We start from the raw sequence: 25,471 nt of genomic DNA, 5'->3' as shown, positions 1-25,471 counted from the left end.
GCAGCTAACTCAGTGCAGGCTCTGTCGGCCACTCCCATCCTCCCAAGTCCACCAGACATGAGGATCAGCGTTGTCTGAAAATGTCTTTTTATTTAAAGCACAAAAATTGAGACATAACATATACATTTGTACATGAAGAAAAAAATACCGGAAAGTGTACAAAACCTTGGTCACTGCCATGATCAGTGGCTCTGGGGCTGAGTGGGCGGGTAGTCTGCACACTGCATGGGGTGGGCCCCAGGTCCCAGGCGCAGGCAGTTGGCCAGCTTTTTGAGAAGTCCCCTCAGGCCACACACCCGCCCCTGTAGATGGCCTTTAGAGGACAGGGTGCAGGTTTTATCTGTGGACTCCCAGGTGCCCATCACACGGGACACACCTGAGGAATCCCCAGGACCAGTGACAGGTGACCTAGGTTCCATGGGGGGGCGTACAGGGGAGCCCTCAGTAAAGTGGCTCATCAGTCCAGCATGAGGGATACAGTTCTGGACTGATTCTTCTGCCCCCCAGAAGAGTCATACACATGAGATATTGCTGAGGGGAGAAGGCAGAGTGGGGAAGAATCTGAGGCCACAGCTAAGGGCCACTGTCCCTCAGGAGGAGAGGAAATCGAAACAAGGCCAAACCACACCAGGATAGTCAGACTCCACCCCCCTAGACAACTGTCAGAGGCTGGGCAAAGGACTACTTGGGGTCAATGTCCTCCAACCCTCCCCATCCCCAAATCCCAGCCAACCCCACTGCACATTCAGTAAGTCAACAGAGGGGAGAGGGCAAGGGCTCAGAGAGGGCCACAGAGGGCACACATACCTCCCACACCAGGAAGGTGCAGGGGGCACTAAAGGGCTATAAATCTGGGAGAAACAGAAGGCAAGGAAGAGCCTGGGAGTGACCATGTCAGAGGCTCTGGAAGCCCAGAGACCACCTCAGAGTGATCTGGGGAACAGAGCTTTCCGTCCACCTGGACTGCAGCTCATCTAAAGGGGGACCTGGGGAGACTACTCCCACCTAGGCAGGAGAGAAAGGCAGGACTGTGGAAGCCAAAGGCTGGGCCTGTGGAGCCAGATACAGGCCAGGCCTGCTGGGGGAGGAGTGGAGTCCCAGGACCCTGGCAGACATAAAACTGCAGCTGGCATGGGCCCAGGTCAGCTGGTGATCCCAACTGTGTACACGTATGTGATGTGTGTGGGTGTGTGTGCGCGTGCACGCACGCATGTACCTGTGTAAGGGGAAGTGAACTACAGTCCCACTGCTTCGAACCTACCAAACCACCACCAGAGAAGGAAAGACAGCTTTTTTTTTTTCCTTTTTTCTCTTGTGTAAAAAAAAAAGTCCCTGTCCCTCCCTCCCCTCCCCTCGGGCAGAATGGAGAGCTGGTAGCTGAGGAAGGAGGAAGGACTGTGCAAGACCCTCCCCAGGTCTGTGCTGGGCATAACCACTGTTTAAGGCACCCACAGAAAGTGCAGCTAGAAGGCAGGCGAGAGAAAAGGCTGGGGTAGAGGAAGGAGAGTCAGGAGGGTTAGTTCCCCTGGAAGGCTCCTCGGGCAGCAGATGAGGCAGCACTGCGGAAGGTCCTGTTGCTGAAGATGCCCTGGGAAAACTCCTCCTGGGCCTGCTGGAAGCTGGCCCCCGTCCGGCGGTACAGGGAGTGCACCTGGGGAAAGAGGCTGCAGTGAGAAGTGCGCCCTGGGGGCCCGCCTGACCTCCCACCCAGAAACTTGGTGACAACAGTCACTGGACCTCTGGGGCCTGGGAGCGGGGAACCCAACTGCCTCCAGGGGTGGGCATCCCCGAGGCAAAGGCAGGAAAGAGCTGCCTGCTTCCTCCAGCTGCTGTTGGCCCAGCACCCACCACTCACCCGCTTCAGAAGGAAGAGTGAGAGCACAGCACACAGGGTGAAGAAGCCAGCCACCACCATCATGATGATCGACACAGCCAAGTGGTCTTCCTTCAGCGTAGACAGGGCTGCGATCCAACCACTGCGAAGGAGGGGGGAGGAGGAAGCCAGAGGGGACACAGTGAGAGGGGGCCCCAGAGGTCCCCATGAGGGGCTCTTTAAGTGGCCGCTGTAGACTGACCGGCCACCACCAGGCACCTCCCTGCGGCACAGAAAGCCTGGCTGCTCACTCCCGAAGCCCATCCCCTGGGAAGGAGGACCAGTGGCCAACCCACTGGATTTATCCTGTCACCTCAGCAACTCCTGCCAGTACCCAGGGCAGCCCCTCTGCCTCCAGTCAGTCATGTCGCCTTCCTGAGCCCCAGTGTCCTTATCTATAAGAGGGGACAGTCTCCCATTTCTGGACTTAAAAATTTACTACAAAGCCACAGTTCTCAAAAACAGTGCCATACTGGCACAAGGACATGCAGATCAATGGGAAAGAACTGAGAGTCCAGAAACAAACCGATACATCGACCATCAACTGATTTCTTTTTTTTAATATTTTTATCATCTTTTTTTAGATTTTATTTATTTATTTGACAGAGAGAGAGATGAGAGACAGACAGAGGGAGAGGGGGAAGCAGGCTCCCCGCTGAGCAAGGAGCCAGATGGGGGACTCAATCCCAGGACCCTGGGATCATGACCTGAACCAAAGGCAGAGGCTTAATCCACTGAGCCACCCAGGCACCCCCATCAACTGATTTCTGACAAGGGTGCCAAGACACCAGTCTTTTCAACAAATGGCGCTGGGCAGCCACACGCAAAACAATGAAGCTGGACCCTGACTTCAGCCAGGCACAAATCTAACTCAAGATGGATCAGAGACCTAATACGAGCTAAAGTTAGAATGCTTAGAAGAAAACAGTTCACTCTCCATGACTCTGGGCTTGGCACTGGTTTTAGATATGACACTGAAAACAAAAGCAACAAAAGAAAAAAACTGGACTTCATCAAAATTAAAACCTGTGCATCAAAGGACAGTATCACAGAATGAAAATATAACATACAGAAGGTGTTAATCTGATAAGTTAGTATGCAGAATATATAAAGAACTCAAAAACAAAATGGCAACCCAATTACCAGAGAGAGACCTGAATAGACATTTCTTCAATGAAGAAACACAAATGGCCAAAAAGCACATAAAAGATGGTCAACATCATTAGTTATTCAGGAAATGCCAATCAAAACCACACTCGGGGCGCCTGGGCGGCTCAGTTGGTGACACACCCTGGGTTTCGGTCTCAGGGTCGTGGGTTCAGGCCCCATGCTGGGCTCCACGTTGGGTGTGGAGCCTACTTAAAAAAAAAGACCACCACAGTGAGATACACCTCTAGGTTGGGAACACAACAAAATAAAATAAGCACTGTTGAGGCTGCAGAAAAACGAGAGCCCTCTTATACTGCCAACGGAAACGGTGCGGCCATATGAGAACCCTCCTACACTGTGGCCGCCCCACCACAGACTTAACACGTGACCCAGCAATTGCACTCCAGATACATACTCCAAAAGAACCCAAACCAGATATTCAAAGGCTTGTACAAAGATGTTCATAACAGCACTGTTCACAACAGCAAAAAGGTGGAAACTACCCCAGGGTGTGTCCACTAAGGAATGGACAGGCGGACGGAAGAGTATTTCGTAAAGAGGAGGGAAGTACTGAGCCATGTTACAGCGTGAGCCTTAAAAACATCACACTGAGTCCGGCATCAAAAGCCCCATACTGTATGGTTCCATTTAGACAAAATGTCCAGAGAAGGCAGATCGAGAGAGAGAGAGAGTGCGTGAGAGAGAGAGCGCGCGTGAGAGAGAGCAGCTTCATGGCCACCAGGGGCTCCGGGAAGGAGGGAACAGGATGCCTGTTAAGTACAGTCTCCTCTCAGGGTGACGCAAATGTCCTAGAACTAACTAGTGGATGGGGCTGCCTAACACTGTGGACCTACTAAACGCCACTGAACTTTTTACTTTAAGATGTGTTAAGGGATCACTAAAATAAATTTTATGTTCTGTGTATTTTATTTTACTTTTTAAAAGATTTTGTTTATTTATTTGACAGATCACAAATAGGCAGAGAGGCAGGCAGAGAGAGGAGGAAGCAGGCTCCCTACCGAGCAGAGAGCCTGATGGTGGGGCTCCATCCCAGGACTCTGGGACCACGACCTGAGCCGAAGGCAGAGGCTTTAACCCACTGAGCCACCCAGGTGCCCCTGTTCTGTGTATTTTATACTCGATAACAAGAAAGGGGGGTTCTATCCACCCAGCCGCGGGGGTCAGGAGGTGAGGTGGGGAGGCACTGGGAAGCCGGAGGGGGCAGGACAGGGGGCCAAGCCCGGACCAAAACGCCAGCCTTCTGACTCCCGGCCTGGGAAGCAAAGAGCACTTACACCACAGCCTGTCTTCCAGGATCTCACTGAGGGTAGTGAGTGATGACATTTTCAAAGAAAAAGGGGCAAGCCCAGAAACAGCAGGGTGAGATGGATGAGGGGTGGCAGGAGGGCAGCGGGCATGCTTGGAGCGCAAGGTGAGTCAGGCCCCTCCTTCTGCCCTGCATTTGCCAGCCCTGCTGGAGGGAAGGGACCAAAGTAGTGCAGCCCTTCCAGGCTCAGGCTCTAAGCCAAGCGGCTGCCTGACCTTTCTGTAATATCCCCTGTGCACTGGGGCAGAAAGGAAAACATCAGCCGGCAGCTTTTCTTTTTGAGGCTAATTTTGAGCTGAGGACTCCAGCACCCAGGAAACTCAAGCCAGCTCTGTGATCAAAGCCAGTCCAGAAGAGGCTGGGGCTCCAGCTCCTGACATTACAGGGTCTCTGGACAAAGTCCAGCACCAAGTCCACAAAGGCCAGGGCCTCTGTCGGCAGCTACCCAAACCCAAGGGCTCGCCTGGGGCCTGTAGAAGCAGCACCAGCCTCTGGGAGGGAACGGCCAGAGCAAAGGAAGAGGATGCAATTCTCCACAGGACGTAGCCCTGGCAGCCTAAGTGTTTGGGGCCAGTCCACCCACAACACCCCAGAAAGTGGTGAACAGGTGAGGCAGCGAGTGGAGACCGGTGAAGAATGGGAGAGGCAGAGGAGGACACCAGGCAGCCTGCCCCCCACCTTCCCAGCCAGAGTGGACGATGGGTCCTCTCGGAGGGCTCTGTGGGAGCGAGGAGACAGGGCAAGGGAGGTCAGGCCACCTCCAAAGCATCACCCCCTCATGCTGCCCCAGGACTCACCTGTCCCCCAGGCCAGGGATGCCTACCAACTGGATGATATAGATCCCTATTTGACAAAAAAATATGAAGAAGAACACGAAGAAGCTGAAAGAGTTGTCGGACCTGTGGAGAGAAGGGGAAACCCAAGGTCATAAGTGGGCCAGGGGTTCACTCCTCAGTATTCCTCGCTTGGCATTAGGAGCCAGAAGGCAGGATGGGAGCGCAGACAGCTCCACGGGATCAGCCACACTGGCCAGAGGACACAAACAGCCACAGCTATAATCAGAAAGGGCTTGCCACTAACTGCCCTCCAGTTTAAGGGGTTAATGCTTGACCCCTTACTCAAAGAGCTAATAAAGTTGCTCCCCCAGAGGATGACATAAAGAACGTAATGGTCCATTTTCTGGGGTATGTACCTGCATTTCATAAGAGACAAGGAAATCGATGCCAAAGATAGAAATACCCAATAATAAAACCACTGGCCTGGGTCAAATAAAAAGGTATTTGGGGAGCACAGAACTGTAGACCAAACCTCCATCCCCATGCCCTCGAGGGCAGGCATACTGCCGCGGAGTGCATGAGAGGGTTCAGCCACCGCCTGCCCCCTCTCCCTGGGGCCTGCTAGGCTCCCAAGCCTGAAAGCAGCAACTGGGAGGCACAATGCCACAAACGCTAGGGGTCTATGAGGTGGATCTGCTCAGGCTCACAGTATCTATTCTCCACCAGCCCGTCTACACTCAGCAGGCTCAAGAGTTACTGGGGAGGCAGGGGAGAGGTGGAAACAAGCTAGGAGCGATAAGCCCTGCAGAGCTTATCAAAGTGGACTCCCTAAAGCCTCGGAAGGGAGCTGAAGAAGCCCCGCCCTCTTCCCAGTAACGCAGCAGACTGCATGGGAGTGGATGGGAGCCCAAGGACCCCTCTCTAGGTCTCCCGTGCCTAGTCCAAGGACAGTGCCCAGAGCAGACCCCGGATACAACATCTCAGGAAAATGGCTCCTGACCCCCGTCCGCTCGCACTGTGGATGAGAATGGGAAAGTGGATTCCCCCACCATCCTGTTCTGCTCCAAGACTGGGATGGGGCCCCTGGGCATAAGGCCCTTGGCCTGCTACCTGGGATGCTAGCCATACACTCCCCTTGCCCCAGCCCCACTCACCTGAAGGCCTTATAGATGGGTCGGTACCAACAAAGGAAGGCACAGGGGGTGAAGATGATAAACCACAGGATGGAAAGGCCGAAGTCCACTCCCTTGGAGCTGTCAACTAAGAACCAGGCCAGGCAAGCAAGCAGGTTCAGAAACAGAGTCACTGAATGCACTGGGGAGGGTGAGGAGAGAGAGAGAGACAGGCTGGTGCCAAGGGGACAAAGGGCTCCCCGGCCCAGCAAACCAACCCCAGAGAGGATGTGAGGTCCCTACAGTGAGGGCATCAGCAGAAACACCAGTCCTTGGTCTGCACCGAGGCAGGGTGAGCTCCCAAATCCTGGTTTTTCTAGGGCAGCAAAACCAGGGACCAAACCAAGTTCCTAAAAGGTGAGGGTACAGCCCAAGCATATGAAGGAGGGCAGAGGGGGAAGGGGAGATGCAGACGCAAGGGCTGATCCCTGGGGAAGAAGTCTTTCAGTGACTCTTGTCCCTGGCCCTAGAGGGCCCGGCAGTAGAGCTATAGGGGGTCTTATATCCGCTCACACTCCTAGGAGCCAAGAGGCCTATGGGGAGGGAAGCCTTTGATAAAGGAGGGCCTTTCACGGGCAATGAGCCCCAGAGGAACTCTGCAGCCTCCTGCTAATCCCGCCCTACTCGATCTGTGGTGTGAACTGGGGTGAGTGGGCCCTTTCGGGGAGCTTCCCAGGACAGGGAGTAGACAGTGGAGGGCCAATGTGTGGGCAGAAGGCACCCCCCCACCCCGACCCCAGCCCAGCCCTGAGGAAGGCTGGAGTCTGCAGTGAGGAGCAGCCAGAGCACAGACAGTGCTCTGGAGTTACACCCCACATCCCCCTTGTGCTCAGAAGACAGGCCCGGACTCACACATCCAGAGATAGTACAGCATCTTGCATATCCGCTGGTAGTCGGCAGGGATCTCCACTGAGAAATCCTGATAGAAACAGGGCTTGACAGGGCACCAGAAGGGCAGGGGTGGCCAGTTGTTCTCTCTCACTGTGGGTGAACGAGCAATGCAGTCAGGCTTGGCCTCTGTAGCAGCCTGTGGGGTGCACACTCCTGGAGTTTATGGGCCAAACCAGGGCTCCCGGAAGGGGCCGGCAGGCGGGAGTCAGAGTCACTATGGTAGGGAGTGGGATGGGCAAAGTGGCATGGGGCACGAATATCCACAAGCCACTCTAAGATAATGGATCCCAAATGCACTGGGAAACAGAGCAAGGGGCCTAAGTCATTATTTTTAAGAACAACCAGCCCATAAACACAAGGGGTCATCATCACGAAGATGAGGGGGAGTCGCACACAGGACCAGTGCCCTACCCTAGCAAAACCCTCCAGAGCTGGGAAGAAGCATGGAAACAATCTATAGTTTGTGGACCACACTGCAGGTCTCCCGGCCTCCACCTCGCTGCCCTTCCAGGCACTGGCATCAGCGCCGCTGAGATGATCTAGAGCCCAACAGAGCTCCAGGGCTGCCCTGGCCCAAGCAGGCTCAGGGAAGGCTCCTGCGTCAGGCATGCTGGCCCAGAGGCTGGCAGCCTCCCTTACCGTGTAAGTTGGCCACCGTGTTCTGTAGCTCCCGCTCCTTGCGCTCTAGTTCGGCTGCTTTCCTGTCCAGTTCTTCCTGCTGCCGGAGCAGGCTTGCCTGCGCTGCGGAGGCCACGGCCTGGGGGACACAGAGGGTAGGGGCAGCCGGACACAGGAGACAGAGGGACAGCATCAGCCTGAGCTGAAGGTGGGAGGGCCTTGCCCCAGGCAGGGAGAGCCAATTGCAGCCCCATGGTGTCTTGGGTACCAGAGACCACCACAGAGATGCCAAGGCGACCTATCTCCTACTGCTCAACACCTCTGTCCTCTTAGGTGTTAACCAGCCTTAGGCAGGGCTCGTCTCCCCTGCTTCCCTGAGCTTGAGATGAGAAAACTACCCCCTCATTCTAGAATCCAGGCAAAGTTCAATTACAATTTACCCTTTGGGGTAACAGCAAAGGGAAAATGGCCTCACAAGAGACTAACCTGTACAGAAACCCGAAGAGCCACACCTCACCTGAAGAGCCTGGAGGGTGTGTGTGTGAAGGGGACACAGTGCAAACCTGCCAGCAGTGAGTGCAGGGGGAAGGCATTGGAGGGCAGACCAAAGTGCACCTAGGGCCTCAGGGATTTAAGCACCACCCCACCCCACCCCCAGGAGCAGCCCCCTGACGTCCACCTGAACTGCGACCGGGTACATCCCAGGCCAGCGCCCTCAGCTGGGCCCTGCTCTGCCCGGCTCTGGTGACATGCACAGTCCAAGCTTTATCCCCTGTCCAGGAAGAGCAAGGCCTCCCAGGGAGGCATGTAGGGAGCTTCATGTGAGGCATTCCAGTGCAGGGTCCTGGGCCCCGCTCCTGCCAGGCGCTACAGCCACGGGCGCCTGGCTCCTCCTGAAGTCTACAGTCCTTAGGCAGTGGATCCCAAACCAGTCACCTTGCGGGATGACCAGCCAGGCGTTATGTGTACATACGTACGTGTGCGTGTGCATGTACTCATACCCACACTCGCTCTCTCACTCTCTCCAAAAAGAGTCCTCCGAAGAGCTGAGGCTGCCTTCGGAGGTAAGTTTCAGGCCCCAGGGGCAAAAGCAGGACCAGAATTGTCCACGCTGGACCCTGCTGAGGGTCTTGGCCCTCCCTCCCAAGTCCAGTCAGATGGTGGGAGCAGCTTGGGGCCCATGAGAGTCCAAAACCCGGCTCAGGCCTTGCCCTCACTCAGGCTCATCTACACTTTGCCTACCTTTGGAAGCTTTCGCGTGTAGCTGTCTCTGAGAATACTATCTCCTCCTAGCAGCATCTGTCTCTCTGAGAACTCCCTCACTGCCAGGAGTCTGGTAGGCAGGAACTCGCTGGCCTGTCTAAGCAGGAGCTGCAACACACACTCCACTGAGGGCCACGGCCACCAGGGGTAGGGGGGATGGGGGGGCAGGGGGGCAGGGTAGCGAGGTGATGGCAGAGAGGGTCAGGCATGAGGCAGACCAGAGCCCCAGCATTTGGTGAAGGGACAAAGGGCAATAGGAAGGAAGACAGGAATAAAAGAGGTGAAAAAAAGAAAAGTGAGAGTGCGAGAGAGAGAGAGATTCTGGGCCCCGAGTAAGAGAGGACAAACCAAAGGCTCCAGGAGGATCTGGAACGGCACAACCGGGGCAAATGCTCTTGCTCAAGACACCGAGGACTCCAGCCTGGTAAGCAGAGCTTAGTTTCTGGTGGTAGTAGTGGGGCAGGGTGAGGATCGAGGCTGGCTGAGCAGACCCTCCGTGTGCAAATGACCTGCTCCAAGGTCAAGAGGTCCCTTGAAGGGGAGCCGGGAATGAAGGTGAAGGCCCTCTGTCCACCCCCTCCCCCAGTCTCAGGGCTCAGCTACTGGTCTGGGGGCTTCCCTTGCTGGAAAGGAGAGGCTAAAAGGATCTTTGTCAACAGTACCTGGGGGGTTGGCTGGGTTGGTTCCACTGAAGGCTGGAGAACCGCCGGCTGCGAGGGCCCAGGGAGCTGTGTGACAGGAACAGTTGTCGCTGCATTTGTCTGCATGGGACACACCAAAGGAGGCAGGTGAGTGGCTGCACCAGTCAGCCTGCCAGTGAGAGGCACTGCCCCGGGGGCAGGCCTGGGCCCACCTTTGCGACTTCCTGGCCATCAATTGAGCCTCAGGTGCTGGGCAGTGTGCTGCTTCACCCAGCACCTCTGGTCTCTTGCTGGAGCCCCAGCTCCCCAGCTCCCCAGCACAGTCCAGCTCTCTTCAGGAAAGGGCCCAGATCACAGATCCTAAGGGACGAACTGGTGACTTCTTCACCCTTCCCCCCACCCCAAGCCCATGTTAGGGCTATCCCTTTGAGGACGGAAGTTTCTCAGAGCTGTTTCTGCCTCTGCCAAGGCTCCTTGCCCCAGAAACCTAGCACCAGCCAGAGGGCCCAGGGACTCAGAAAGAGGGCATGCTCACCAACCTCTGAGAAGGGGTTAAATTCCGCCAGGCCACCCTGTGGAGCACTGGTCAGCTGGGTCACAGAGGGATCCTGGAAAAGTAACAAAAAACAGCCGTGAGACATCCGGGAGAAGAGAGAACCCTGATGAAGGGGAGGGACATCACCGTCCCTTGGCCCCTCCCAGGGATACCTGGCTGGAGGGACACTGCTGAGGCCCTTCCTGGTGCCCTGAAAAGCCTCTCGGGAAGGCTCCTGTGCCCAGCCCCTGCCACACCGGAGCTGTGATCCCTTCTCCCTTTCTGGAAAAGGACAAGTTCAACCCCAATGACTTCCCAGGAGAGACCCAGAACAAGCTTCCCACTATGAGACCTCGGAATAGATACCACCCATGTCCTTGTTAGTGTCCTTTCCAGATTCAAAATGGTTCACAGCATTTACCTCCAGGGACTGGGGGGGGGGGGCCAAGGGGGGGTAGTGTAGAGAATTATTTTTTACTTCATAACCTTTCTCTACTGTTGTATTTATTATTTTACAGGAAGCACTTATTCCTCTCCATTTTTAAAGGACAGTTTAAAGTTCTGGAACAAAAACGTGCTGCTGGCTGCCAGTGCTGGTTTTATTAAATCAGGCACACTTGCTAGGAATAGAGAGGCATGAAGGGCTCAGATGAAAAGCCGGGAAAATGTTTTTGGGTTTTTTTTTCTGGATTCTTTTCAAGAAACCCAAAAATGTCCTCAGAACACAGTCTCTTCCTGAGTTTTCCTTCCTGAGTCTTCCCTTCCCCATCTGACCTCTGCCAAGGCCAGCCCTCTGGCCTAGGGCCTGCACAGCACTCCCTGTCATCTCCTCCCCAGCAGCCCCCTGCTGGTCCAAGGTCAATGGGCAGTGGCCTCATCCTGCCCCCTCCGCACCCTCTATCATCCATCCCTTCCCCTCCCCCTTCCCCATGTGTAATAGGTACGGGGCTCAGGTCCAGTTCCACAGCGACGCCTGGGCTCTGGAAGAAAGAGCTGTAAAGGATGGGCTCAGGGCCACTGGACTCTGCCAAGTTCCCAGTTACAAGGCCTCCCCTGGCCCGCCTCTGTGTATCTAACCCTCCCAACCCCCAACCCTCACTACGGTCCACACGCTCCCGTTCTGCGGGCCCAGCTCACCACCCTCACCATGGCACTGTACTTGCCTTAGGTCTCAAAATGGCTGGCTCCCTATTACGTACATTCACAAAACCAAGGGTCAGCTGTGAGTGTTCTCTCTGATGTTTTTCACACACACCAATTCTCGTCTTCCCACCTGGGCCTCCGATTCCTGACCGGTGAGACTGGCTGGCTGGCCCCCGGGCCTAGCCCAGAGCTGGGCATGCAGCTCCAACTCCCTTCTTCTCTCTGGATACCTCATCTCTCTGCACCCCCACCCAATTTCCTCTGCGAAGAGGCCACCTGGCTATGTGCTCTCTGCTGGCCACCATCCTCGCCTAGTGGCCCCTGCAACTTGGGACAAAATGACAACGTGAGATTCAGAAGGCCAGATGAGCTGGAGGAACTGGCCTTGAGGTTATTCATTGGTTGAAAGACTAGCAGATTTCTCCCAGAATCACTAGGCTGGCTTCCTGCAAGAGAGATTTGGGGCTCGGGCTCTGTTCCCCTTTTCAACTCAGCAAAGAACGAAGCCACAGCAGACTGTGTGAGCTGAAGTCACTGAAATCAGATCCACCATCCAGGGAACTGGTTACCTGAGTCTGTGTCACAGGACAGAGGACAGAGGGGTGGCTCTGGTAGCAGTTTCGGGTGCTGGCCCACGTGTCTGCCTGAGGCACATATGTCTTAACAGGCAACCTCTAGACCATGAAGAGAGGTCATTTCCTTTACCAAGGTCAGCCAGAGGAGGATTCTGGGGGTGGGTGAGCTGACTACTCTGCCTATAGTGAGCTCTCTCCTCCTTTTTTCTATAATCTTCAGCACTTGGGGCACCTGGGTGGCTTAGCGGGTTAAAGCCTCTGCCTTCGGCTCAGGTCATGATCTCAGAGTCCTGGAATCGAGCCCCGCATCGGGCTCTCTGCTCGGCAGGGAGCCTGCTTCCTCCTCTCTCTCTCTGCCTGCCTCTCTACCTATTTGTGATCTCTGTCTGTCAAATAAATAAATAAATAAATAAAATCTTAAAAAAAAAAAAAATCTTCAGCACTTGGTCCTAGACCCCTCACCAGACTCACCACAAATACTGTCTCGGCTAGCAGGCCGTAAACCTCTGTGCCCAGATGCCTCTGTGTCTAGTTCAAACTTCCAGCTCCTAGTGTTTGGTGAAGGGCCTGATGTGGAGCAGAAGCTCATGGGATCTCGAAGCTGATGTTCGAGAGTACCTGCTGCGTGCCCTCCTCCACTTTCTCTGGGGAGGTACTGCCCAAAAGCTAGGGGGCGCCCGTGCCACTGCAGCAGCCCCAGGGCCCAGGAGCACCCTGCCTCAGAAGAGGGGCCTAGAACACTCAGGCAGGCCTGGGCTCCTTCTGAAAGATTAGAAGCTCAGGCCTGGTGGGAAAGGAAGGGAGCTGACACTTACTGAGGGTCTACTATGTACCAGGATTACACAGTGATGCCAGGGTGAAGTTCTAGTCACCCCAGAACAGGTCACGTTGTCAAGCCGTCAGATATGAAGGTTTTACCAGCCTTCTTCAACCTGATTCCTTGAAAGAATTATGGCCCAACGCCCTAAGGCAGTCACCGTCTGTAATGAGTTGCCTTCTCCCCCATGCATCTAAAATAGTTCTGGTACTAATCCATCCTTGAGAGAATGGAGAAAACCCTCACTTCAACCAGCTTCCGTGCTCTGCAGCTCAGCTGAGCAGCCCTGGCCGAGAAAAGCTACACCCCCCCATCCCCAACTTCAACAACGTGACCACCCTGCAAGGAATGATTCTCTTTGCAGCTGGAGAAAGCCCCAGCTCACAAAGGGGAAGTAGGTTTGTCCAAGATCACAGGGACAGTGGCTGAGCCGGATCCTGAATTTGTCTATCTCCAGGGACACAGTGGCAAGCCTGAGAAGGGAAGGCTTGTTCAGCAGTGCACCCCCAAAGCCTGCTGCAGTTGACAAACAGAAGGTGCTCCATGTGTGACTGCTCCTGAGGAACACAGATAGGGCATGTGACTGACCAGGACAACGGTTTCTGTTCGGTTTTTTATTCCTGGACTTCAGGAAGTCCTTGGGGGACACTCATGGCAGGAAACATGCAGAGTCTTGCACGAAAGACCACACTGGCTGGTCTGAATGAAGACCCTCGGCTTCTACTCCGAACCACAAATAAGAAGTCCACAGCAGCTACGTCCTCTCCTACTCGCCAAACGTCAGCTGACTCATAAGTGGGTCAAGTAGTTATTTCAAGAGATGGCAAGAGCTGAGTTTCACCTATAGAGAGGTAACCCAAAACCCACTTGGTACACAAAGGACTCAGACTGCCTGATGCCTTTTGCCGAATCTGTAACAAAGAAAACGCGCCTGCACTCAGTTCTTTCCATTCAGGGAACAGTCCGGGTGTGAGGGACACACCAAGACAAAGAGGGTGCATTGCCCTCCCAGAGCCAAAGATCGATGATTCTAGCAGAGACATGTGTGCACAGCACAAGAGCCCAGGGCAGAGTGAATAAGGGAGGGGAGGAGAAGGGAGGGGAGACCCCGGAGGGAGGAGAGTCCCACCACCGCTGGAGAAGGGGAACCCCTCATGGAGACGCAGTGTCAGGGAACAGAGGGAAAAGAGGCGGGCAGGCAGGCAGGCTGGAGCTAGGCCAGGAAGGGCTGGGGAAAAACATACTTGTTTCCAGTCTGGCAGTCACTTTCCATGTCACAGGTCCTGGCTGCACTTGAGCTGTGACTTTGCCATCCTACACTCCACCCAAGCTCCCCGTGTGGGATTTATTTCAGGCTCCAAATAAACACATTAAATAAAGACCTCATGAATAACAACAACAACAAAACACTCAGCCATTCTCTCTGAGAGGCAGTTACCAAGACTTTGGAACCTCTGTGAAATCCTATTTGCTTTGGAGACAAGGCTGTGTGTCATATGACAAAAAAGGACAATCGTCCCCAGACTGGCTGGCTGGGTCCCAAGTGAAAAGAGCCACAGTGAACCTTGGTACTCTCTTACCTGAGAACCCATCCTGGGGAAATAGGATAAAAATACGTAAAAATCTGGATCTGCAAAGGTATTTATTGCACCAGTATTTACAACAGGAGGGAAAAAATCAGGGGCGCCTGGGTGGCTCAGTTGGTTGAGCATTCGATTTTGGTTTCCGCTCAGGTCATGATCTCAGGGTTGTGAGATGGAGCCCTGCGTCGGGCTCCGAGCTCAGTGAAGAGTCTGCTTGAGACTCTGTCTCTCCCTTTCCCTCTGCCTCTCCCCCAACTCACTCTCATTCTCTCTAAGAAAAAAAAAAAAAAAATCCAGAATCAACTTAAACGTCCAATGACAGTGAGCAAAGAATGTTTTTGTACACATCCCCCCAATGATCTAAACAGCCGTTAAAAATCATAGCTACGGACACAGGGCAGCAACACAGAAAAGTGCTTTGTTTTATGAATCCCAAATAACAATTTTGTCAAAAGCACTCATATGAAGAGACTGGCAGGAAAATGCATCAAAATAGCAATGGTTTCAAAAGGCAAGAAATTGCAATGATCTATTTTGTCTTCCAAATTTTCCATGTGATTACGTTATTTTTCCCTTCAAAGCACACGTACCCACGCATTTTTAAAAAGAGCCTGAGGACCCACCAAATGAGCAAGGTGCAGGCAGGGCCTTTCTCTCCTGCAGCCCAGGAAAGTGAGGCTAAACCACCGGCTCCCAAGGCCCTCCTGGCCCTGGCGCCGGCGCCCCAGGCAGGGCCTGTCTGCGGTCACAATGACCACCTGCCCCCTCCTTCCACCTTTGTCTCCTCCCTACGCAAACCATCCCACACCAAGCACAGGGCTAGGATGCTGGAAAAAAGCCTTGGTTCCTGCCCTCAAGAAGCGGACAGTGCAGAGAACCAGTAGGCAGGAGGGGAAGTGTAGCAGGAGGCATTCTGGAAGCAGGCAAGGACAGGCACCTTCATGGGGAAAGAAGGGACTAAGCGCTGGGGGAGGCAGGGAAGGCTGTATACTCAGGCGCTGCCTGAGCTGGATCTTGAGTGATGACAGACGTGTAGCAAGCACGGAGGAGGGAGGCAAGAGCAGCATTCGCAAAGGCACAGCAGCTCTACAGGATGTGGGGCGACCCAGTCGGGGGCTGCCAGAATTCACCCAAGGCAGGACCAAGGACATTGAAGTTTACTGAAAACCCTGCAAGGGAGCAGCAGGCAGGACAGCAAAGGAGAGACAGTCTGCCACGAGGCAGGGCAGGGGAGGGGGGTGCTGTTGGGAAGGGGAAGTGAGGTGGTATGGGAACGTATGGAATTTTCCTTTTTTGGTACCTGTGCCTGGGTGTAAGCAGCCCGTTTGGTCAGCCGGGGCTCAGGGATCTTCTGCGCCGGGTCACTTAACAAGCCTGTTTGCATTCAGCTACAGGGGTCACTGTGGGTCCTTTTACCTGACTCAGGTTTCCAGTGCTCAAGTCTGACGCTTAAAACCAGCTTCTAGGGGCGCCTGAGTGGCTCAGTTAAGCATCTGACTCTTGGTTTTGGCTCAGGTCATGATCTCAGGGTGGTGAGATCAAGATGAGGGTTGGGCTCTGTGCTTAGTGGGGGATCTGCTTGAGATTCTCCCTCTCCTTCTGCCCCTATCCCTGCTCTAAAACAATCTTTAAAAAATAAAATAAATCATAAAAATAAATAAAAAATAAAAGCAGCCTCTACACAGGAGAAGGCTTCGATGGCTGTGGAGTGAAGAGTAGAGAGAGAGGAGCCAGGAATGCCAAGGAACCAGCCTGAAGCAGGTGTCAGGCCAGGCTGCCAGAGTTTGGACTCCACCTGTGGGCAGTGCTGGACAACTGGAGACGGGTGTCTGCCACAGTGAGGACAGTGCAGTGAGCGGGGAGAGAGGCCTGGACGGGATCACAGTCCACAGGGGTGACAGAGAGAACTGGCATGACAGCTGGGAGTGGAGAAGGGGGGAAAGACTCCAGACACCTCGCTTGGGGAGATGCCATGGGCTCTGCCACTCTCTGAGCCAGAAAGGGGGAAAGGGAAGTTGAGGGACAGGGTGGCCAGCTTGGGTGACTAGTGAACAAGGGCAGTGATCACAGGGGAAGGAGAACAAGTTTTTCAGGAGTGGGTGTGTGGGAGCAGGGAGAGGCCCAGAGAAGATACCGAGCTGGTCTGGAGATACCTACGGATGAGGTCTGCTTGACTGACAGGGAATCTGCAGGCAAGATGTGGGAATACTGGTCCGAAGCTCTGGAGGAGGTGAGGGCTAGAGTCCTAGATGTGGTTGGTTTATCTGTTTTCTTGAACTCACATCAATCAAGAGTCGCACTCTACCAGCTGAGCGAGCCCGGCGCCCCTAGAGCTCTAGACCTGGGATGGTGGGGACGGAGATGCTACTTGGAAGCCACTGTGGGAAAGGACAACTCCCCCCAACCCATCCCCGCCCACCCTGTTCTGACCTCAAGTATTCTAGCTGGCTGCTTCTTTCCAGCTGCTCCCAGGGTGCAGGCTGAAGACCTGAGGGCACAGCGTCCTCTGCCGGAACCGAAACTACCCCCTGAAGCAACAAGGGCTGTCTAAGCCACAAGACTCCACGTGTGACTGACTTGAAGACAATGAGCGATATTTTTTTTTTAAGATTTTATTTATGTATTTGACAGATAGAGATCACAAGCAGGCAGAGAGGCAGGCAGAGAGAGAGAGAGAGGAGGAAGCAGGCTCCCCGCTGAGCATAGAGCCCGATGTGGGGCTCGATCCCAGGACCCTGGGATCATGACCTGAGCCGAAGGCAGAGGCTTTAACTCACTGAGCCACCCAGGCGCCCCGACAATGAGCGATTTAACCATCATGGCCTACCTGGCACATAGCCACAGACCTTTGTCCCACACTTTCCGGAGATAAACCTGGAAGCCTTCCCTCCCCCCAACACTTTAGAGATGTCTTTGAGATGCTAGCCCACCGTCTTCCCGGGCTCGGCCTCACGGCAATAAACTCTTGTTTCACCACCGCTCATCTCTCTGCCTCTGGATTTGGTCAGGGGCAAGTGGCTGAACCTGCTTCGTTTGGGTCCCTGGGGCCACGTGGTCCTGCACCCCATGTGCCGGCTACAATGCAAGTGGAAGAACTTACTCAGAGAAATCTACAGTGAGAACAAAGTCAAGGACAGAACTCTAGGTGTCACAGCCTGCAAATAGGTGGAAGGTGGTGAGAGTCCCAGCATTAAAGAGGCCAGGACAGAGAGAATAAGCAGAGGGACTGGCCAAGCGACTGAGTGTGCCTCAAGTAGCGGACGTGTCCCAGGCCCACGGTGGGAGAAGTGGGGGGAAGACGTGACTGGGGCTGGGCGGCGACAGCATGCGGAAGCTTCGTTACCTGAAACAGGAACTACCTTCTCTTCCCATCCAGCCGGCTCTCTGCACCCCGCCTATCCCTGTCTACAACAGGACTCTGCCTTTCCTCCTCAGATCCTTCACAGCTCCTTCTGGCAAGTCTTGACTGCCCTCATCATACCCAGCATTACCGTGAACAGATCAGAAGCTCTGGCAGGTCATGTGCTGCTCATTTACCCTGTCTCCTGCGCAGGCCCTTGGAGCGGCAGGAGCTCAGTGATGTGCCTAAATGTGTCAGCATCTCAAGGGAGCACTGCTGGACAGGTCATGTCTTGCTAATGCACACCGCGCTCTTCTCTGAAAGAGTGGCGAGAACCCCTTGTTTGTCCTGATTAAGTATTATCACTGCTCAGAACACGGGATTATCCTACTCCAAGTAGCTGCAAAGACGACAGAAGTGTGGGGCTCCAGTTCCGCTATGTCTCTAGCCAGGCACTTTCTAGCACCCAGCCTGGCTCCAGGTGCCGCCAGCCCGAGAGGCAGGGAGACGACTCCCACCCCCCACCCCCTAGTCTGGCAGCTATCTGGACTCCCACTGTCTGAACTTCACCGTTTTCAACTTTCTCGAGACAGTGCTCCTATTCCCCAGGAAAGTTCTAACAGGCCCATCTGGTGGGTTTAAGAATCCCGGCAGTTACAGTCAAGCTGGAGGCCACCCTCTCTGGGAAGTGGCAAAGCCTCTGTGTCTGAGCAGGGAGCTTTGTTCACGCCCAAATCACGTTTCTGCCACCACTTTCTCCTCCCACAGGAGAGAAACGTTTTAAATCCTTGGGAAGCAGCCACACTGCTGAGATTATCTTTTAATTTCCAGGAGGCAAGTGTCAAAGTGATATTGTGTGATCTGGCAACGCTCACGACACTGAAAGGTTTTGTCTGTTCAAGTGCCGCCAGCCACTTTACTTCCCCCTCCTAGAGATCAACGCCGTCTGCCTGAGGCAATGTGGCAGATGCGCCCAGGAGGAAAGTGGCCCTGGCACCGGCCTGGGTGACCTGCCTGCCAGCAGGCTGCTGAAAACTCCAACTGGTGCGCCAGTGCCCACCTCCAGCCCTCTCCTTCCCCACCCAACAAGCCCTTCCTGAGAAGCTTTGGGGAGCAAACCCAGAGAGGGTGGAGCAGAGGCACCACAATAACAGGGGGGTGAGGGAGTGCTGGGGAGGTTGTGAAATCCGTAATCCTTGGCTTGCAGTTTCCTGCTTCCTCCTGGAAGTTTGGTAAAAACCTTTGCTGCGCTCTTGTGACAACTCTGCGCTCACAGCTCTTACTGGGCAGGGAGTTTGCTAAGAATCCCAATTATAACTCTAGGCAAAGAAGCCTAGGCTTCTTTAAACTTAAAGGCACAGCAGAAGTTGCATGGCCAATTACAAGAGCTGGCAGAAAAAGGATTCCATGGCTGGATAACTTTGGGAAGTGCTGGGTCAGACAAAGTTGAGCAAATGTCTTTACTGTAAGATTGCTCAGAGCCTTTCACAAAATAACAAGCCTTGCCAATCTGCAACAAAAATGGAATACAGAGTGATTCCCAAATTTATTTGACTACATAACCCTGAGTACCTTTCAGGACTGGTATTACTCAGAAGCTATGCTGCTAAAAAGTACAGTATAATCTGTATTATTCCAGCCCCACACACTGTGGTGGGGGGAGGGACTTGCGTAGCTAACACTAATTAGTGAGTACTAATTAAAACTCACTTAACTAGTACTAATCAACCCTACCAGTACTCTCATTTCAAGAATGGGGGCAGTTGGGGGACCTGGGTGGCTCAGTCGTTGGGCATCTCCCTTCGGCTCAGGTCATGATCCCGGGGTCTTGGGATCGAGCCCCACATCAGGCTCCTGCCTCAACTGGGAACCTGCTTCTCCCTCTCCCACTGCTTGTGTTCCCTCTCTCACTGAAGCGCGCGCGCTATCTCTCTCTCTGTGTCAAATAAATAAATAAATAAAATCTTAAAAAAAAAAAAAATAGGGGCAGTGATGACGAAGATACATTCTTTTCTTAGCAGGCCTAAATAACCCCAATGCAGTTTGTATGTGCTCCTTCCTGCTGCCAATTAGCTGGTAACTCTAGCATGCCCCATCCTCACCGGGTTCCTGGTTTCCTCCTCTCTAGACTAAGGGGTTACAATAGATTTCTGAGGATGCCCTGACTCTTAAACAGTCCACCATGGACTCTGAACACTAAGCATACTTTCATGACCCACCATGGAGTGATAGAAAACATGACTCTGCTCTGAAAGCTAGCTAGGTGTGACAGTTGTGGAGCCTATCGCCACTCCCCTTACTCTCTCCTGAGCTCTGTGCTAACACCCTGGGTAAATGAAGCTGGGCTCACACCCAGTCACCCCAGGGCTACACCCTCCCAATGTCCCAGCCCTGGCAGTCAGGGAAGCAAACACTTCCATCACAAGGACGGGGAGGGCAGCTCTCCAGGAGAGCTTGAAGGCCCCACGTCCAAACCTCCTTCTCCCCGTGGGGCTATGTGCCAAGAGGAAAAACCCAGTCCAGCGTAAGAAGGAGCAGAGTCACAGCCAGCCAGCTTCCGTCTTCCCACACAGGATTCCCCACCAGATGCTGCTCTTTATAGGACCACAGCTGCTTCCTGTCCTGCCATATCCTGGAGCTGCCTGACGGACAGACTGTCTCGCTTGAATGCAGAAGTTACTTCTACCACAATTTGCACAATCACTCCTGGGGCTGAAGATGCGGTTTAAGCCTAAGACTTTCAAGCTGCTATTAATACAGGGCAGCGCTCAGGCCAATTATCTCGTCCACTGCTACCGCTGGAGACAAATTCTCTGCATCTCCGGAGGACTGCCTCTCAGATAGAAACAGACATTTTATTTCTGATTCTGACAGGGAAAAAAAAAAAAGCCAACCATTACACAGAACGCATTCCAAGAGACTACTAGATCCTTACTAAAACTCAAAGTCCAGTGTTATAAAGCAGTTTTGTAATTAAACTAAACTCTTACTAGATGACACTGACGAGAAAAAAAGATGAAATGTTTTTTCTTTACTCAACGAATAGAGATGAAGGCATTATGTAGGAGACAAGGTCCCTGCAAAGTTTCCATCAAGAAGCATTAAGCTGCAAGAGGAATGTTCAGGACGTTACAAAGACCAAGCTACTAAAATTTGCCCTGAGGGCTCCCTTTGACTAAATACCTTGAGACCAAGAAAGAGGGATAGAATGTTGACTCTGATAGTATACAATTATTCCCTGCTGGTCTCCTTTGTCTTTACTCTGATCCTTGAAGGAATTCAAGGTGAGAAAACTCATGCAGAGAGTTGCAGGAGAACCCCTCTAAGTACTTCCCCGACACCTGCAGGAAACTTTGCAGCTGCCAGTGACCAGAATAAAATACAAGCATGATGAGTTAATGCGCCTGGTGACATCCTGACAGAGCAGAAACCTCGGGGCTCATAAATCACCAGTCAGCGCAATTAAGCTTCCCTAGAACTGGTTTTCAGCAGACATAAAATAAGAGGCACAGGAGATCTGGAGCTAACAGGCTTCACAGGCTTTCCAAAGCCCTTTACTGGGGAAAAAGAATACCCCTGCACCCTCAGATCAAAGGCAGAAAGGTTTCAGCTTTAAGTAGGAAGACTTCTTCCGCGATCCTTTGCTCAAAAGATCAGGCCAGCTCAAAGGTCAACACATCTCAACTACCCTAACAACACACACAGTTCCATCAGATCGCACTTCTTGCGCTTCAAGACCCTCAGGCCCTCCCCCCTCCCTAAACCTGGGCTCTCTCTCCTATCTAGCCAAATCCCAGTCCAAACTAGACCCGTGGCCAAGGTGTGGCATTCTTATCGAGTCCATATTTCAGTGTGCGTTGGCTACCCACCCTCTCCCAACCTTCCTTTCCTAGCAAATCTCAGTGGGTCTCCTACACCTTGTAGGCTAGTTTGGCTGTTCGGCGGAGGCTGGGGGAGGGGGAGGGGTGGGAGGAGAGCTGAACTTGGGATCTTCCCACATTCCTCCTTCCCAGTAGAGGCTTCCACCTCTCCATTATGTTGTTTTCATCCCCTTTCCTAACGTGACTCAAGGAAGATGTCTTCCCAAGACTGCGGGATGGGGTAGCCACACTTCCCCCTCAGTTGAAGTCGCTTCTCTCCCCGACACTAGGGGTCTCCCTGACCGCGTTTGGTTCAGTTCCTTTCCCTAGCAGGGTCCAGCCAGAGGGGCGACACCCGGGGAGCTAGAGGGTCCCACCACTTCTCTCCAAGCTACAGCGCCCCGCCCCCTCCTCAGTTACACCTGCTGCTAGTCCCGCCCCACAGACACTACGATAGGCCAGCCCTCAGAGCCCATTCTCCCATTGGGCAGACAGCTTGTCTCTTCTACGCCACGTCTCCCGGCCCCAGCGAAAGAGGCCCGGGCCGCGGCCTATGGCACTAGAGAGAATTGAGTTGGGGGCTCTACCTGGAAGGGGTTTACGTCCACTGGGTCTGCGAAGGGGTTGGTGTCGAAGGACGACATGGCGGTCGGGGGCTGACGAGCGAGCTCCGCCAACGCTTCTGCCTCCGGGCACCCAGACCCAGCGGCGTTCTCGGTGCAGACCCTCCACTTCCGGGAGCGAGGCAGCCGTTCTGGCGCAGGCGCAGCGCCCTCTCAGGGGGCGTGGTCCTTGACGTCACAGAGATCCGCCCCGCCCTCCCGTCCAGCCCACTACAGAGCGGCCGGTGGGCGCTCGGCTTCTATTTGGTCCTTACCTTCCATTGCTCCTTACCGGAACTCACTTGTGCTCCGCACTGGGGACGGCACCCAGGCGCGAGGGAGGGGGAGCCGGAGACGTTATCAGTACCCTCTCCAACTTCCTCTTTCCAACTTCATTTTGGAAAATTCCCAAGTAAACTCTGCTAAGTGGAGTCGGAAAGTTAAATCCTTAATTTCCCTCGACGGCAAGTTTGGAAAGTCGCACTGGTCCAGGCAGGAGACAAGTGTGAGCCCATTTCGGCGGGAGTGGGGAACGGAGTTCCTGACCCGAAAGGACTTCGCTGAGCTAGGCGAGGATTCTGGTGGAAGAGCCCAGCAGAGGGGTTCTTCTTCTTCTTCTTTTTTTTTTAAAGATTTTATTTATTTGACAGAGAGAGATCACAAGTAGGCAGAGAGGCAGGCAGAGAGAGAGGAGGAAGCAGACTCCCCGCTGAGCAGAGAGCCCAGTGTGGGGCTTGATCCCAGGACCCTGGGATCATGACCCGAGCCAAAGGCAGAGGCTTAACCCACTGAGCCACCCAGGCGCCCCGAGGGGTTCTTCTAGGAAGAACCGACCGTGCATCTGTCCGACACAGGTGCTGAGCCCTGATTCTTTTAGGTCTTGCCCTCTGCGGTCAAGTTTTATCGTTTTAGTGATGAGGATCCCTGAGCCCAAGACTGTTTTAGGGTCTTAGCTGGGATTTGAATCTGGACATCAAGCATTTGTTAAATGAATGAGGGATTTCAGCAATGGGGGAGATGCTCTCCACTACCCTTATTTCTTCATACTCTTCTGCTTTGTTCCTTTGTGCTGCCACCGAATCCAGCCACTATCATTCCTTACCCAGCTCTGGGACAGGGCTGCTAATTGGTCTATTGTTGTTTATGTTGTAACCAAAGATCGCTTTAAAGGGAACAAAATACTATAAAATATTATTATAACAATACCATTTATTTAAAATATTATTATAAAACATTATTATAAAATAATATCATATTATCTTAAACATTACTGCTTAAAGTCCTTCAATTATGTTCCTTAAAGACCCCAATTCTTGTATGGCCTCTAGGTTCTGTAGGACCCCCACCTATCCAGCCCTGCTAGTGGCTTTTCAGTTCCTCAAACTTCCCTTGTTCCCTCCTACCTGGGAACCTTTGCCCATAAAGTTCCCTCTTCCTGCTATGCTTTTAGCCCATGCCCTCATCAACCCTAGTTAACCCCTACTTATCCTTTTATGCAAGCTCAGATGCCCCATCTTCAGGAGTGGCCTCTCCACTCTATAGGTTAGATCACCTCCGCCCACCACAACAAATGCATATATTACCTTGTAGTTTTGCTTCATAAGAGGTATTGCAAATTGTAAGTATATACTCGTATTAGTGGTTATCTGTTTATGTCTATCTCTCCCACTAGACTATAAACTCCACAAGGGTAGGAGTAGGGTCTGTTTTGCTCACTGTTAAATTTCTGGCACTAACATAGTACCAAGGACATGATAGGTAATAAGTAAATATTTACTGTTTACCTCACCCACTTTTCTTACCCTCCTCTTTCCTGTCTAAATTCCAACTTCTCCCAGAAGGCTCATATGGCTGGGGGAGTGGGGATGAGGAGAAGGAGAGGTATTCAAAGGTAGGAGGTATGTGAGATGTGCTGTTTGTAGGATTCTTGTATTTTCCATTTTATTATTCCCTAGTGTATGGTGAAGCTTCCTGTGAAGTGCAGGCTGATTTATCTGAGCCAGGGTACCCTAGGCGAGGGGGATGTCCACAGCCAGGAAGAACATTACAGAGAAAACAGCACTCCTTCTTTCCCCTGGGCATGTGAGGTAGAAACTGTGCAAATTGGGGAAGGGGCAGAGGGAATCACAATCACGACTATAGTCCCTCATTCCAGGTGTCTCAACTGGCTGCCCTCCTCCTGGGCTGCTGACTGAGGTCCAGATGTCAGGGCCTATTTCCAGAGGATTTAGCAACATTACTCCCCAAACAAGGCCCAGCCCAACCTTCAGCGTTCAGAGCTCCAGGTTATTCTCCCTGGCTTGTGTGTGTGTGACATGTGAGCAGCTCAGCCTGGAGGAGCGACTGTGGTTTTGCGCCTGCAGTACTTAGGGCAGGGAGGATCAGTGGACCACTGAGTACTGACTGCCTTCCTGCACCTCACACCATCTCATCTCACTCTCCCACACACCTGTCAGGCTGACATGGTTATCTCCATTTTATAGAGGAAGAAACTGACACTGAGATGGTTAAGGGCCTTGCATGTGACATTTACCGTCATCAAGCATCAGTGAGTCCCTACTTAGATCACAGCAATTCTTTGCTACTGACTGTGCTACTCAGTAAAACCTGATGTTCTCACAGTAGCCTGCGAAGTTCTGCCCACTGCCTTTCTTCTCTGACCACCCCACGTGTACCCTGCACCCATACACATGCTCACTCTGCTCCACACACACACTGGCCTCTCTGCTCTTTACTCCAGAATAGGACAGGCACATTCCCAGGTGCCCAAGTTCCCATCGTGGAGTCTTTGCTCAAGCTATTTCTTCTGCCAGAACATTCCTCCTCACCTCCAAGTCTGTGCTCAAGCCTCCCCTCCTCAGTGAGACCAAGACATTTAAAATTCTTCAGCTTCCCACTCCCACCAACCCCCCTTACTTTCTGTGGCACTTGTCTCTCAACATACTGTATGATTTACTTATTTGTTATACTTATTTATTTGCCTGTCTTCCCTTCACCAGAATGTAAGCTCTATAAAGGCAAAGGGATCTTTGTCTTGTTCTCGGATGTATCGCCAGCCCATGGCATTTTGCCAGTGCTCAGTAAATTTGTGTCCGGCGAAGGAACGAACGAATGAATACTGAGACCCAGGACTGCGGGCGGGAAGTCTCTGGGCTGCTGGAGGCTCCTTCCTCGTGACAGCTGGAGCCGGGAGAGGTGTTCAGAGTGCGGGGAGTATTCTCGCAAAGCGCACGGGTCTCCAAGAAGGCTCTCGAGGAACTACATTTCCCATGAAGCTCTGGGAGCAGTAGGGCCGCGGGTGCTGCC

At 53.2% G+C, this 25,471-nt stretch overlaps 1 protein-coding gene across 1 annotated transcript; it reads right to left on the bottom strand.

The window, feature by feature from the left end:
• Nucleotides 1–65: 65 nt before the first annotated feature.
• Nucleotides 66–22,300, bottom strand: SCAMP2 (secretory carrier membrane protein 2). Its single transcript, XM_080807416.1, has 9 exons — nucleotides 22,151–22,300; nucleotides 10,250–10,318; nucleotides 9,732–9,830; nucleotides 7,828–7,945; nucleotides 7,150–7,278; nucleotides 6,280–6,439; nucleotides 5,147–5,248; nucleotides 1,856–1,976; nucleotides 66–1,651 (listed from the first exon to the last, which is right to left on the bottom strand). The coding sequence occupies exons 1-9, from the start codon at nucleotides 22,205–22,207 to the stop codon at nucleotides 1,517–1,519; spliced, it is 990 nt and encodes a 329-aa protein (XP_080663542.1). The 5' UTR covers nucleotides 22,208–22,300; the 3' UTR covers nucleotides 66–1,516.
• Between the last annotated feature and the right edge of the window lie 3,171 nt (nucleotides 22,301–25,471).

The sequence above is a fragment of the Martes martes genome (assembly GCF_963455335.1).
Source record: "Martes martes genome assembly, chromosome: 7".
Taxonomy (NCBI): domain Eukaryota; kingdom Metazoa; phylum Chordata; class Mammalia; order Carnivora; family Mustelidae; genus Martes; species Martes martes.
This window is presented reverse-complemented; position numbering and strand designations above follow the sequence as displayed.

Bases quoted from the DNA above. Each gene is read 5' to 3' on its own strand.
- SCAMP2 (XM_080807416.1), bottom strand. From the start codon at position 22,207: ATGTCGTCCTTCGACACCAACCCCTTCGCAGACCCAGTGGACGTAAAC. The intron at 7,279-7,827 runs GTAAGGGAGGCT...GTTCACCCACAG, and splicing joins CACGGTGGCCAACTTACACG to TGAGAGAGAACAACTGGCCA. The intron at 5,249-6,279 runs GTGAGTGGGGCT...TTCTCTCCACAG, and splicing joins CCCATCTATAAGGCCTTCAG to GTCCGACAACTCTTTCAGCT.